General features: G+C 35.1%; 2 protein-coding genes across 3 annotated transcripts; one reads left to right on the forward strand and one right to left on the reverse strand.

Annotated features, from left to right (window-relative positions):
- Window positions 1-503: 503 nt before the first annotated feature.
- Window positions 504-4,542, forward strand: LOC113760945 (ribosome-recycling factor, chloroplastic). 2 transcript variants are annotated; one of them, XM_027303707.1, is made up of 11 exons: window positions 504-733; window positions 826-949; window positions 1,197-1,263; window positions 1,450-1,545; window positions 2,418-2,515; window positions 2,647-2,758; window positions 2,937-2,978; window positions 3,444-3,500; window positions 3,573-3,623; window positions 3,891-3,947; window positions 4,215-4,542. In XM_027303707.1, exons 1-11 carry the CDS (start codon window positions 646-648, stop codon window positions 4,230-4,232), a joined length of 810 nt encoding a protein of 269 aa, XP_027159508.1. In that variant the 5' UTR covers window positions 504-645; the 3' UTR covers window positions 4,233-4,542. The 2 variants fall into 2 exon arrangements, with proteins under 2 accessions (XP_027159508.1, XP_027159517.1); XM_027303716.1 differs by having other exon boundaries at window positions 506-733; window positions 841-949; window positions 4,215-4,501.
- A 105-nt stretch (window positions 4,543-4,647) lies between these two features.
- Window positions 4,648-7,199, reverse strand: LOC113760937 (fatty-acid-binding protein 1). The gene is made up of 4 exons (XM_027303695.1): window positions 6,757-7,199; window positions 5,932-6,181; window positions 5,277-5,368; window positions 4,648-4,960 (listed from the first exon to the last, which is right to left on the reverse strand). The coding sequence occupies exons 1-4, from the start codon at window positions 7,157-7,159 to the stop codon at window positions 4,821-4,823; spliced, it is 885 nt and encodes a 294-aa protein (XP_027159496.1). The 5' UTR covers window positions 7,160-7,199; the 3' UTR covers window positions 4,648-4,820.
- Window positions 7,200-14,058: the final 6,859 nt, after the last annotated feature.

Below are 14,058 nucleotides of genomic sequence, written 5' to 3' on the forward strand. Positions count from 1 at the left end.
GCTATGTTTTTTTTCCGGTTACTAGACGAAAGCTTTTTACAAATTAAGGAGGAATTCAAGAGGATAAGAATTAAAAATTTTCGGTAAAACAGTGGTAGCCGGTAGGAGCTCTAACCTTCTCAAAGATGTGGATCAAGGGCCGAGGGCGGAGCCCAAAACTCAATTCTTTGCAAACCCACATTCACATGGATGTTACTTAGAAATTCGGAACGTCTATCTATTGTTGGACTTAAGATGGACTTGATCAGCACGAGCCCAAAATTTTCTGGACCAGAAACTTCTCAAAAGACTGGGAGCTTTATTTTTTTTTTTTTCAAATGCCCCCAGAACCAGAGGGCTTAAACCAACTCAACCCAACCCCAAAAGAAACCAAACTGTTTTGACCGAACAGGGTTACAGTGTTGATTGCATAAGACGCGCTCGTATTCGAAGCTTTTATCGAAGAAGCGTAGCATTCGTCTCGCGCTTTTGTTCAATCCGTTTTGTCTCGTTTCCCGAACGCCTATCTTCCGCTGCAGCTTCGTCCGTCTTCTTATCTTCACGTCATATTTCTGCACACTTGAATGGAGTCTTTCTTTCTTCTGCACTCTGATAAGCAGCAAAAATCATAAAAAAAAACCCCCCATTATTCTTTTCTCGACGGCAATGGCTATGAATTTCTCCCCTTCAACCCCCATGGGGTCCATTTATCAGCAGAAACCCAAAATTCTTCTTTCCCTGCAACCTCCCCAAGGTTTACCTTTAAACCTCCCTCGTCCTTTTATTTCTTTGCAAGAAATTGCTTGCAGAATTTTAACTATTTACTGCGTTGAAGTGATGTTTCAGATTCTCATCTTTCAGGTTCGAAAAATGTGTCTTGCGGCGCGGCTTCCAACTATGTCAAGCTTGAGGTTAGGCTCAGAGCTTCTGCTGCAAAGCCCCCTGTTGTTAAACACCTCTTGCAGAAGAGGCAAGTGGAATTTTTTGGGATTTCCTCGCTTGTTTCCTTATCTTCATTCCCGAAATTTATTTCTTTTGTGGGTTGGATAGTTTTTACACAGTTGGTCTTTTTTTTTTCAAGCCTGCTTGATCTCTCAACAATGTAGGGTTGTCGATTGTCTTCATTTTTGAGAGTTATAGCTTTCTTTCTTTTCTTTCTTTGTTTAGGGATTTAATCTTTTTTTGTTCCTTTTATCTCTGGTTTGAGTGTTTTCCAGACGAGTTTTGAGGTGTGCAACCATAGAAGAAATAGAAGCTGAGAAATCTTTCATTGAAGAAGACGTTGTAAGTGCCTTTTTTGGGTTTTTTTTTTGGTATAATAATTTTGCAGAAAGTTCTAAAGTCCTCAGAAAATAAAAGGATAGACCACTTTAATTTTTGCTCCACTTCTAAAGGCGCGTAATGCAAGACTTCAGGATGCTCAATTCCCCCACAAAATTGTCAACTTTCTATATTTGATTTCATTTTCAGAAAGAAAGAATGGAAAAGACTGTTGACACAGTTCGCTCGAGTTTTAATTCTATTAGGACCGGTAGATCAAACCCGGCAATGCTGGACAAAATTGAGGTATGAATTCCAATGTATGAGCTACTTTTGTCTTCATTCTATACCAGGCATAGATGCAGAAATCTACAATTGATTAAATATCAAAAGCAATTCTAGTATTCTTGTATTGGGTACTGCATAAGCACTAAAAATTAGATTTAAAAGGCTTGAAGATTTGGAAAGCTCATCAAAGTTGGGAGTATCTGGCAATTTCAATTGTAATTTGTGATTTTATGTGGCTAGAATTAGGCATGCTGAGCCTAAGGCATGTGTAGAATGCAAAAATTAATGTTCGGTTTCATCAGATCAACAAAGCTTTCTCAACTTTTTCATGGGCAAATATGGCTTTTGCATTTCAGATATCGAAATTGGAAATTCTACCTTATATCCCATTTCCCAGGAATGAACAGGGATATTTGCTAGGATTATGATCTCAGGTTTTCTTTGGTTAAGTCCACTTCCACTCTCCTTCCCCCTTTTTCTTTACTTGTTTCGGCTAGGATTATGGTCTGAAGACATGCTAAAACAGGGATATTTGCAGCATTCTGCAATTTTTGTTGATCTATTGAAGGTAAACCATGGATTGCAGGACTAAAGGCTTAATGCCCCTGATTCTGAATATCTTTGGTTAAAAAGAGAACTGTCATGAATTGTTTCCAATTTTCATGATTAAGGCGGATAAACTTTATATCTATACTTATGATCGTAATTTATTATTCTTTGCCTGATGCAAAAAATTTGACCAGCATAGCAAACGAGCCATTTTTATGACATTTTGAATCAAAAGTTAGTCATCAAAACTATTAAGATTTATTGTTAGGTTTTGTATTGGATACTTCTACTGGCATTTAACATCTATGTACTTACCATTTCTCCCAACCTCTCCTCACTAGGTGGAGTACTATGGAGCACCAACCAACTTGAAGAGCATAGCTCAAATTAGTACTCCTGATGCAAGTTCACTTTTGGTGAAACCCTACGACAAATCCGCGTATGCTTTCATTAATCCATACTTGAAATAGCAGATCAAGTGAAACTCGCTTCTGTTGTGTGAAGATAATGAGTAAGTTTCTTGATATCTGTATCTAATCCATGAAATCTATTTGACTTCTATTGTTTCAGCTTGAAGGCTATAGAAAAAGCAATTGTCAACTCTGACCTTGGTATGACACCAAACAATGATGGAGAAGTTATAAGGCTGGCAATACCCCAACTTACATCAGAGAGGAGAAAGGTATGACCTGCTTTTATGTTGAAAGGAGGACTTCATGGAATTAATGTCGTATGCTAAAACTTAAACTTTTACTACAAATTGAAAATAGTGATATCTGGCAAGTTGAATTATTCCCTGTATTTGAATAGCCTCAATATCTAAACTTGCATTTCCTCCTCTTTCATCTTTATCTTCGTAGGAACTATCAAAAATTGTGGCAAAACAAGCTGAGGAAGGGAAGGTAAATTTCTAGGCATTATTGGATGGGTTGGCATTGCTCAACTATTATGTGTACCTGTTATTCGTTTCATGGTCCCTTTTGGAGCATGTGAGATTTCAAATGAGGTGCTTAGCCTGTAACTCAATTTGCATCAGAAGATACACTTCTCTGGCCTTCTAATGTTTGAGTTAGTTGTGGCTGTCTATCGATTTTTTACTGTAAAGAACATGTAGTTTTGTACATATGCTCAAAAGTCTTTAGATGATTCAAATATTACCTTGACAGCATGGTTGAGGCTGCATGGGTAGACTAATTATTGATTTGTTGTGGTTGTGCGTGTCCTAAGAGATCACTGAATGATTAATTTTTATTTTTTTCACTATGAATACTATGTTTATAGAAATTCGTATAATATGTTATTTCTTTACATTTTGATTACTCTTGTTGGAAAACTAAGCTTTACTTTTCTTTATTTGTTACCTTAAGGTAGCATTGAGGAATGTACGAAGAGATGCCATCAAATCCTATGAAAAACTTGAGAAGGTCTGTACTTTAGATTACTTTACTTCACACTAAATTAGGATTCTCAGTTGTTACCACCTGGTCTACTTCCAGGAGAAAAAGCTGTCCGAGGACAATGTGAAAGACTTGTCCAGTGATCTGCAGGTAATTAATTAATATTGGTGTTCTGTCTCAATAATTACAAGCACTAATTCTATTGTACAATCAGAAAGTGCAACTGTCCAGGAAACACGCGGATATCTATTCTTTGGCGCGTTCTAGTTTTTCTTTCTTGTCCTCTTTTTCTCAAAACCATAGCTGATGTTTTATATTGAGTGCCGTATTTTCTCATGTGTAATCGGTGCCCGTCGTGTTCTCTGGATTGCAAAACTGCTTCTGCCTTTGATTCTTCCCTTGGTTGGTTGTGTGCAGAAAGTGACAGATGAATATATGAAAAAGATTGATTCCCTCTACAAACAGAAGGAGAAGGTGATCTTTCACGTCTGTTATTATGCTGTTTTCATTTGGAGAGAGTGTGTGAGATTTAGTGTCTGTCTGTCCGTACCATGAAAGCAGACTAAACAGAATGAAGAAAGAAGAGAATCTTCTAGGATGGCAAATACATCTTATAAGCTACTCCAAATTCAATTTATGGTTACCGAATTGCTGCATGATAGATGTATATTTTTTCCTTCTACTGCTGCATTTTCATTCCCTGGATACTCATAATAAGCTTTTCCTTTGACATTTTTCCAGGAGTTGCTGACAGTTTGAGAAGGGGTTGTGAATAGGTATATTGGATTAGCTTGGTGCTGTGTTTGACGTCAAAATCCATTTCTATCTCTCCATCCCTTCCTTCCCCAAGTCCGTTGCAGTCTACCCCATACATCTGTTTAGAAGTCTTTTATGTATTCTTTCGCCTGGATTTTTACATGTATAGCTGCCAAAGATCGAGTTTGTATGTTGGGTTCTTGCGCTCTATATGTAATTTGACCCTCAATTTTGTCACACATTTAGTTCGAAGTCGTTTTGTTCCCTCTCTACCAGACATTGATGTAAATGTTGTCGGATTGTTTTCAGTTTATGATGGCATTTGAGTATACCTCAATATGATAGACTCAAAAAAGAATCTAAATAATTTTCGACCAATAATCCAAGAAATTCTAGAAAGAAAAAGCAGTCCACCTGATTAGCAGAGATGCACGCGAGAAGGGCTCTCAACAATTCTCTATTGCGCTTGGATAAAGTTAAGAAAAAGAACTCTACAGAGCGCCCCATTTGTTAACCAGTTTCACGGAAAGAAAGAACAACCAAGTAGAGACTTCCCTCATCCACCTTGACAGATTTTTCATCAGTGCACGTCTACTTCTGCAGAACATGAGCCAAATTCTTTTGAACATCTTCTTTAGCTTTCTGATCAAAAGGTTCATCACCAATATATAGATCAATGATTGAGCGACATAGTGGCTTGCTCTGAATGCTTCCCACCTCCTGTCCATCAACTGCAGTGATATAAACAGCGCTTTAAATTACCATATTTATTGACTCCAAACAAGAATGTCACATACTTTTCACTCCAAACAAGAAGGTCTTTCTCGTCTCTATATAGAAACAATAATAATACTTCTTCACCTCCGACATTTAAGTTCCCAAAACTCGTTGTTTTGAAGATCTCACATGCATGAAAAAACTATGGTTACAAAAGAAAAAAGAAAGGGCAGTTTTAAGTTGATAAGTTACAAGGATAGAGACGCTCAACAAATCCTCTGTTCATTAATTTTTTTCAAGTAGAGTCAGCGAAATAAAGAACTCTCTTACTTGTTGTGCGAAGAACATAGCCTTGATCCCTTGAAAGATCTATGATAGACCCTCGAGGTATCTTATATTCATCTTTGAACTGGGATGTGAACCTGCTCCGAACTTAAAAGTTATCATTGTCTACAGATGCAAATGTATCATGTACAGTTGATACTAAACATAAAAGGCGATTGAAATCCATTTTGTGATAAAATTACTACAAATGAATATCTTCCAATCAAATTCGAATAGTCACAGTCAGTCAATTCTACAAGCAAAATGATGGTATCATAAACAGGAAATATCGTTGTTGAAAATCTAAGTGCAGGCACTTATATCTGAAACCAAATAAAGATTCTCATGGCAGGGGATTGGTTTAAAGCAGCAGCAAAAACATGTTGACCAACTCGAAACATAATCACGTGCAGTATCCCAAAGAACAACATACACAACTTGGCTAGTTATGCACCTATGAAAATTTAACCATGATTCACAGGGTCATAATAAAAGCTTGTATTTAGGAGACAGCACTAAGATCAATGCAAAATAATATTGATTCACGTTCACCCACAAAATAGCATCTGAAAATCTCAAAAAACTGTTAAACCCCTTGATGGGTGATAACAAAACGCAATTTAAATGTGGTTACAGCTAGCAGCGGAAGCTATAGGATTACCTTTCAAGAAGTTCTTTATTATTGGGCCCTCCAAATTTCCTTAATCTGTTCCCAACAGATTCTTGGAAAGCACTACGTACAGATTGAATGCTTAATCTTCCATAGACTATTTGGAGTCTAATAGTCATGCTTACATCACTTTCCATGAGATCCTCCCTCAATTCCTTCTTTTCTTTCAATTCAGCTGCGGACAGTGCTCCATATTTCTCAGTAAGCACTTTCTTTATGTCACCATCATCGGCATATACCCCTAAAGAATGCCATGGTGAAATCACACTGGTTAATCCCAAGGAAAAGTTGAGATGTAACTCAGAAAACCGAAAATTGTGTATAGTCCATTTCATTAGCCTAAAACCAAGATTCCGCACAATGCACTCCATTTTAGATACATTATTTAGAGAAGCAAAATAAGTGTGAAACACATTTTAAATTTGGAGTGCTACTGAGCTCAATCGAGATAGAAAATGAGCTCAAGTTTAGTTTGGGCAATGAGCCTAAAATTGTATTTCCAGCTTAGCTTTATCATTCTCAAGCTGAATTCAACTTGATAGCACAGTTAGTCATTTCAGCGCTAATTGAGATTCACTCACTTAATCATGTAAAAGAGCCAGTGGAAAAATATCCCCCAACACAAATCAAGATTGACTGGTTTCCATAAAGTACAGCAGCTAGGAAGGAGTCAAGATTTGTACTTATTTAGTAGTAGGGGATCAGGCGAGAATTTTATGGGGAGTCAATATCGAATTAATCGAACTGCCAAAAAGAGAGAGAAAATGGCACTGACATTATCAATCAAAATAAGGTGGAAGATCAAATTGCAATTACCAAAAGCGTAAACGTCTATGTTTTTCAACCCCAAAACGGCTTTTTTCCTCAACCCAATTCCAAGAAGTCGCTGGGAATCTTTGAGAACTGAGGGGAATGACATTCCCGTCTTGGGTTCAGCAACCGAAGCGGAGCTACAGGAGAGAGAAAGAGAACCCCACATCGGAGAGAAATGGCTTGTTTTGAGCAACAGATTGGATAACAAGGAACTGAAGGCGTTGCCGTATAGAGGATTAGCGGGAGTTTGGGAGAGAGCTAAACCGGCGGCGATTCCCGCACCACAGACTGCGGCGACGGAGCTTGCTGTGGTTGCACTGGTGGAGAAAGAAGAGGAGGTGGATGCGTTGGGTGGCTTCGGGGTAGGGGGCTGAGAAAACGAGAATGGAAATCGAAGAGAGACCATTTTCTATGCACCTCTTTTGTCGCTGTTACTGGTGAGAGTCCCTTTTGTCACTCGACTGGGTAATTTGAGTCAAACTCAAGCGCTAATCACGTGATGTTGTTTTAATTCCTCCTAGTTATTTATCACATGGGCCATGGAGCAAAGTTTTCTGGGTTGGACCAGCAACGTTTCAGGTGCCAACTAATATTTGTAGTCCAATATAAAATAAAATAAAATAAAAAATCCTTTGCGTAGCTCCCCCGTTTGTACAGTCCAGAGGACAATGGACCCAAAAGCAACGGATGAGCTGCAAACATATTTTTGTAGTCCCCAGAAAACAAATTTTTTCACGAATATGAAACACTGGGCCAATTGCTCGTTGAGCTCCAAATTTTCCGCAGGTTGATCATAGGACCTTAAAAGTGGCTACCGTGTTATTGGGCTAGGACCAACTCAACGACTAAGGCAAAAGAATGTACGACGGTAATAGTCCTGTGAATGGATTTTTTTTTTTTTTTTAATTCAAGGAAAGGCTTCAAGTCTTACAAAGGAAATAAAATAGAGGGTTTGAAAGTTAAACTCAATCCCTGTTTAGCAAACAAGTTTTTTAACAATTTTAAGTTATAATAACTCCAAAAAAACTCTCCAAAATTTTTGTTATAAACACCTTACAATACCCAAAAACATGCAAATCCCTTCTTTTTTATTTTTCTTCTTCCTCCTCCACCTCACCCCACTATCACCAGAGCCGCCGGGCCAGCGCCACTGACTATTTTTTTCTTTTAGATAAATATTAAAAAAAAAAACTCATGTTGTCGAACGGACTTAAGTATCCAATGGTCTCACAGATTGACGTTCCTAAGTCCTGACTGCTAGTTGTGTCTTATCTGAAAAAAGACAGACGACGAGAAAGGAAAAAGATGCTGAAACTGACTAAAGGAGGCGGAATACTTGACGAGATGCTTGAAGTTGTCTCATTTGGCTTTTCCCACGAGTCAAAAAAAAAAATAGTAACAAATAGAAATAAAGAAATGCTTCAGAGAGCATCTATAGGAAGACTATTAAGTCCGGGACGGACGGGGACTCTTTTACTTTTACCATTCTAGTGGGCTGTAATTTATTTTTCTTTTTGTAAATAATAAGTTGTATAGCCGCGTCCTTTTTTCGGTAAACCGGAAATGGCCGGGTGTGCGTATATCCATGTAATTCTGAGCTAATTAGTATGAAGGCTTCATAATTTGGTAAACTGGAAAATTCATTGTTGAAGCACGTTTTCAAAGGCCAGGAGTGGCGTGTCGGCGGAACTCTTGCAACGAAGCTGGGGAGGGCATGCATTTCCCCCACTGACCTTCCAGTGTGAGAATCCGTGCTTTTGCGTTTTGACTTGGGAGCATCTCAGGAACGTGCACGAGAAAAATAAACAAAAACAACAGTGAACAAAATTCATCATCAATTAATTATTTATATGATTACATGTACTATGTCCAATTTAGGACCAATTTCTGGCGGCATGCAATTAATTAATCTTAAATTGCATAATAAATTTTATTTTCTTTTAACTTACATTTGATAACTAAAACGGTCAATTAAATATCCTGCTATAATATGAACAACTATATGTCATTGAGTTGATTGAATAATATTTTTTTTTCTCTCTCTCTCTCTCTTTTCTTTGACAATTCAACTAATTGTCAGTTAAGTTTCAATTGAAATAGAGATTTTATAATTGTTTAAATTATTCAATAAAATTATCAATTTCAGATTAACGTAAATGTAAATACATTAAAATTGTACTGTTGAAGTATTTGATTTTATATGAAGGTATGAAAGAATGACAAGAAGAAACGGTAAGAAATATTTTAAAAATTATATGAGTGCTTTCTATTGGTAATCATCTTTACTTGTTAGTGTAATCATAATACCTAACCATAACCAATAAAGCTCATATCTACTAGTCATGCAACAATTGGTGTTATAGTGTTTAGAATAAAGTTATTATATACTCAAATTAAAATTTTCTTCTTCCCATTAATGTTTCTCTTTATATACGATCTGTGTATTGTTATTTATTTGTAATTAATTTGACAAAGCGATGCTCTGTAGGCTAGAGAATAGTTTGTTTGGATAACCAACTTATCCCAAATAATATTTTGCTTGCATCATAAACACATTTTCCAACCCACCTTTTTATATTTCTAATCACCTTTTTATCTCACATACATCACATCACAAAAAGTGCTACAGTAATTATTTCAAATAATATTTCAAATAATACCCTATCCGAACAAACCCACATGTTTTTGAGGATTTTTATATCATTTAAGAACATAGATTTTTTTTATGCATTTAATCTAAGGAAAAATTGCATAAATTGTTCCTCACGTATTAGCAATATGAAAATTTAGTCTCTCAAAACTAAAAGAAGTATTTTCAGTCCCTAAAAAAAATGATCAATTTAGGTTTGACACGTACAAAATTCACTAACTAGATTGAAATTTTCACTCATTTTTGGGTTACAGCGATCACATCTACCTTTCTGTGTCTTTTTCCCATGTCTATTGGGCAATCACTCTTTCTTTTCGCTAGGATCCGCATCTCTGCTGGAGTGTTCTCGAGATACCTTCAAGTATTGGGCATTTGCCGATGAACAAATTTTTAGGAGGGCAATTGTTGTAAATATCAAAATGTATTGGTACATTATTTCATCCACGAAATTCTCCTGTACCCGATACGTCTTTCTGCTGTCCCCACAGAACACAGTCGGCCTCCGTACATTGCTTCTGCCACGTGGCCCGGGGCATATGAACTGTCCACCCTAGATGTAATCGTCAAATGTCGATTTCTGATCCGTGATGTTGACTTGAGCATCTCAGGAATGTGCCCCAGAAAATACTACTAGAACGAAAACAAGGAGGAGAAGAAAACACACACACGCATACACCCAAGCAGGAGAAGAAAAAATAAAACGAAGAAGAAATAAAAGCGAGCACTTGCGTTACGGCTGCGGATGGCCAAAATTCTTCCTTTCCTCAACAGCGCATTTTTCAAAAATATTCAACATTGGAAAAAAGTCAATTAAGTCAGGCCGAATAACTGGTTCGTTTTCATCCGTATGGAAACTGTCATATTCTTCTTGGGTAAAAGTAACTTTCAGAAAAAATAAAAATAAAACAAAGGATGTGTTGAATAATTGTACCCCGATCATATAGCCACTGCCACAGCAACAGGTGTGTTCCGGATCCGAGGTATCACCAAGTCCATTTTACGGTAAAATTAAATTAGCGTGAATACCCGTGCTACCACGGTGCTGACATTATTGAAAAAAATAAAAATAAAATGATGAACAAATAAAGGTGAAAAAATTGTACCAACAAAATTTAAATGTAATGTCTGTTTAACAATAGTTTAAAATATTATAGAATGTGTATATCATTGAATAACTGTCTTTTTTTCGGAAGATGGATCCTGAAAAAAAAATAAAAATTTATATTAAAAAAGGGAATGATATATTTCTACAAATGAATGTGATTGAATGTTGTTAAAATGAAATATTTACAAATACTAAGCATTCGATTTGATAATCTTACTTGACGGTGCGAACACTCTTCACACCAATCCACTTTTAGTACGAAAGCCAAAACTATATGATTCTGACTAATGTGGCCTCGTGGATCAGGTTTTTTAAGTTTGGATTGCGGAGGCAAAGGTACCTTTCCAGATGAACTTGGTCTCCTGTGGACTCCTGATAGTCAGATGATCAGCGGAGGAAGAGCTAATATATCTGTTGCAAATGAGCAAAGAACTCAATATATGACTTTGAGATATTTTCCTGCAGATAACAGAAAGTATTGTTACACACTTAATATTATGAGTAGGACCAGATACCTTTTAAGAGCAAGCTTCTTGTATGGAAACTTTGACAACAACAACGTGTATCCAAAGTTTGTGTCGTGCCAGTAGTAGTATGTTACCGATTTCTGCGGATAACCCATTTTCGAATAGATTTGTTACCAGTTTCTGCTCGATTCAAATGTAAATAGTGAAGTTGAGGTCGCTTTCAGAATTTTATTCGCTCATCGATTTTGGGCTTTGGGTTGAGGAGTTTTAAAATTGGGGTTCACTTGTGAAATTTGAATGGTGATCAGTATACTATTAGCCATGATAGATAGTTATGCTTTGTGAGTTTTTCCTTTTTTTTTTACCGTTTTCAAAAGGCTGAATAACAGTATTAAGCCCTTCAATTTTATTTTTTTTTTGTGTCAATTGGTTTTATGTTAAAAATAGTAAAACCCTCAATCAGGTTCCTATACCATCTGCAATTATATAAGCAAGCAATACCTTATCAATCAAGGCATAGCACTAAAGCCTTTCCAAGATTTAAGTTAATTACTTCTCCAGGTTATTACAAATAAAGCATTGATCATGTATGCAATCAAAACCATCCGCTAGTCCAGAAAATAAAAGGAGAAAAAAGAAAGAAAGTAAAAGACCAAATCACCTTAAAAAAAAAAAGCAAAACATGACAAAAAAGAGAGGCAGAAGGGACCAACCTGGAAAATTAAGCCGGTAAGAATATACTTCCATTTCTCCACAAGAAGATTGATTTCCATTGAAGTATCTGCACATAATTTCTGCCATAACTGCTCACAAAAGAAATAAAATCAATACATTTACAAAATCAATAGAGAACAAAAAACAAAGAAGAAACTGAGAGAGAGGGTGGGGGAATTGACTCGATAAGTTAATTAAGTCGATCAGTAAAAGGGTTGAAAACAAAATTAGAGACATCTGTATCTATATGTATTGAGGAAGGGGTTTTTATCAGAAACCCTCTCAATGTCTTCTAAACTTCTCATTCTTTTTTCTAGATTTTTGTATTTATTTTAATACATAAAAAGTAGTGGAATATAATCAACCCTATCACCAATCAAATTTAAAATTTAAAACATTAACACTATCTACTTCATAAACCGTTTATACTTTATTATTTATACTTTAAATCCTTTTTACTCCTTAATTAAAAACAAATGCTCATTCGTATGTTATTTTAATACAATGTTACATTTTTATAATTAAGAAATATTTATCCCCAAACTAACCTTATAACCACCTCTACAAATGAGCTTTGTAAATTACAATTACGTTTCAAAAGAATCACAAATGTGCAACTACATGTAAAGTTGAGGGGGTACAGTGCAACTATATGTAAAGTTAAGGGGTTTACTATATTTAACCCTAAAAAAAATCTCAAGAACGGAACAAGTAGTGGGTTATAGATTTTTGTATTTATTTTAATACATAAAAAATAGTGGGTTATAATCAACCCTATCACCAATAAAATTTAAAATTTAAAACATTCTCACTATCTACTTCATAAACCGTTTATACTTTGTTATTTATATTTTAAATCTTTTTTACTCTTTAATTAAAGACAAATGCTTATTCGTATGTTATTTTAATACAATGTTACATTTTTATAATTAAAAAATATTTATCCCCAAACTAACCCTATAACCACCCCTTCAAATGAGCTTTACAAATTACAATCACGTTTCAAAAAAATCACAAATGTGCAACTAAAGGTAAAGTGCAACTAAATGTAAAGTTGAGGGGGTAAAGTGCAGCTAAATGTAAAGTTAAGGAGTTTACTATATTTAACCCTAAAAAAAATCTCAAGAACGGAACAAGAAGTGGGTTATAGATTTTTGTCTAAATTTTTGTATTTATTTTAATACATAAAGAGTAGTGGGTTATAACCAACCCTATCACCAATCAAATTTAAAATTTAAAACATTCCCACTATCTATTTCATAAACTGTTTATACTTTATTTTTTATACTTTAAATTCTTTTTACTCCTTAATTAAAGACAAATGCTCATTCGCATGCTATTTTAATACAATGTTACATTTTTATAATTAAGAAATATTTATTCCCAAACTAACCCTATAACCACCCCTACAAATGAGCTTTGCAAATTACAATCACGTTTCAAAAAAATCACAAATGTGTAACTAAATGTAAAGTTGAGCTAAATGTAAAGTTAAGGGGTTTACTATATTTAACTCTAAAAAAAATTTCAAGAACGGAACAAGTAGTGAGTTATAGATTTTTGTATTTATCAAATCGAATGCATAATATTTGTAAGTATTTCATTTTAACAACATTCAATTACATTCATTTTTGTTCATATATCATTCATTTTCTAAAATAAATTTCTATTATTTTTTTAGAATCTATCTTTCGAAAAAAGACAGTTCTTGAATGATATGCACATTCTATCATATTTCAAACTATTGTTAAACCGATATTACATTTTAATTGTGTTGGTACAATTTTTAAACTTTTTTTATTCACCATTTTATTTTTACTTTTTCAATAATGCCAGCACCGTACGTAGCACGGGCATTCACATTAGTATTATGGTATTGGAAATAATCGAAAATAATAAAGACTAAGATTGACACCACAAGAAAGATGAAAGAGATAATAGATTCTTGTTTTGGTTAACCAAAAAATACGAATGAGCATGCAAGAAAATTGAAGGAGCATGCTATGTTTGGAGGAGTTTTAATGGGGTGGAATTCTTAAATTGGAGAACTCTTAATTGGAGTGAGAAACGTGAGAGGAAATGTAGGGGAAACGTGTGATGATGATTATAGGATTTGTAGGAGTGGTTGTAGGATGAGTTAAGAGATAGTGGGAATATTTTAAATTTAAATTTAATTAGTGATAAGGTGGGTTATAACCCACTACTTTTTATGTGTTAAAATAAATACAAAAATCTAAAAAAAAGAATGAAAAATTTAGAAGCCATTGAGAGGTTTCTGTTAAAAACCCTTCCTTGAATACATATAGATAGATTTACGCCCCACTCTCATTCGGTTATGTCCTATCTAAAGCTATTTACAAAGCTTTTTA

The sequence above is a fragment of the Coffea eugenioides genome, chromosome 1 (genome assembly GCF_003713205.1).
Source record: "Coffea eugenioides isolate CCC68of chromosome 1, Ceug_1.0, whole genome shotgun sequence".
Classification (NCBI taxonomy): Eukaryota; Viridiplantae; Streptophyta; class Magnoliopsida; order Gentianales; family Rubiaceae; genus Coffea; species Coffea eugenioides.

Coding starts and splice junctions, on each gene's coding strand:
- LOC113760945 (XM_027303707.1), top strand. CDS start 646: ATGGCTATGAATTTCTCCCCTTCAACCCCCATGGGGTCCATTTATCAG. Junction 734..825: donor TTCCCTGCAACCTCCCCAAG/GTTTACCTTTAA, acceptor GTGATGTTTCAG/ATTCTCATCTTTCAGGTTCG. Junction 1,546..2,417: donor CAATGCTGGACAAAATTGAG/GTATGAATTCCA, acceptor TCTCCTCACTAG/GTGGAGTACTATGGAGCACC.
- LOC113760937 (XM_027303695.1), bottom strand. CDS start 7,159: ATGGTCTCTCTTCGATTTCCATTCTCGTTTTCTCAGCCCCCTACCCCG. Junction 5,369..5,931: donor AATAAAGAACTTCTTGAAAG/GTAATCCTATAG, acceptor AGTTCGGAGCAG/GTTCACATCCCAGTTCAAAG. Junction 4,961..5,276: donor CTATGTTCTTCGCACAACAA/GTAAGAGAGTTC, acceptor ATATCACTGCAG/TTGATGGACAGGAGGTGGGA.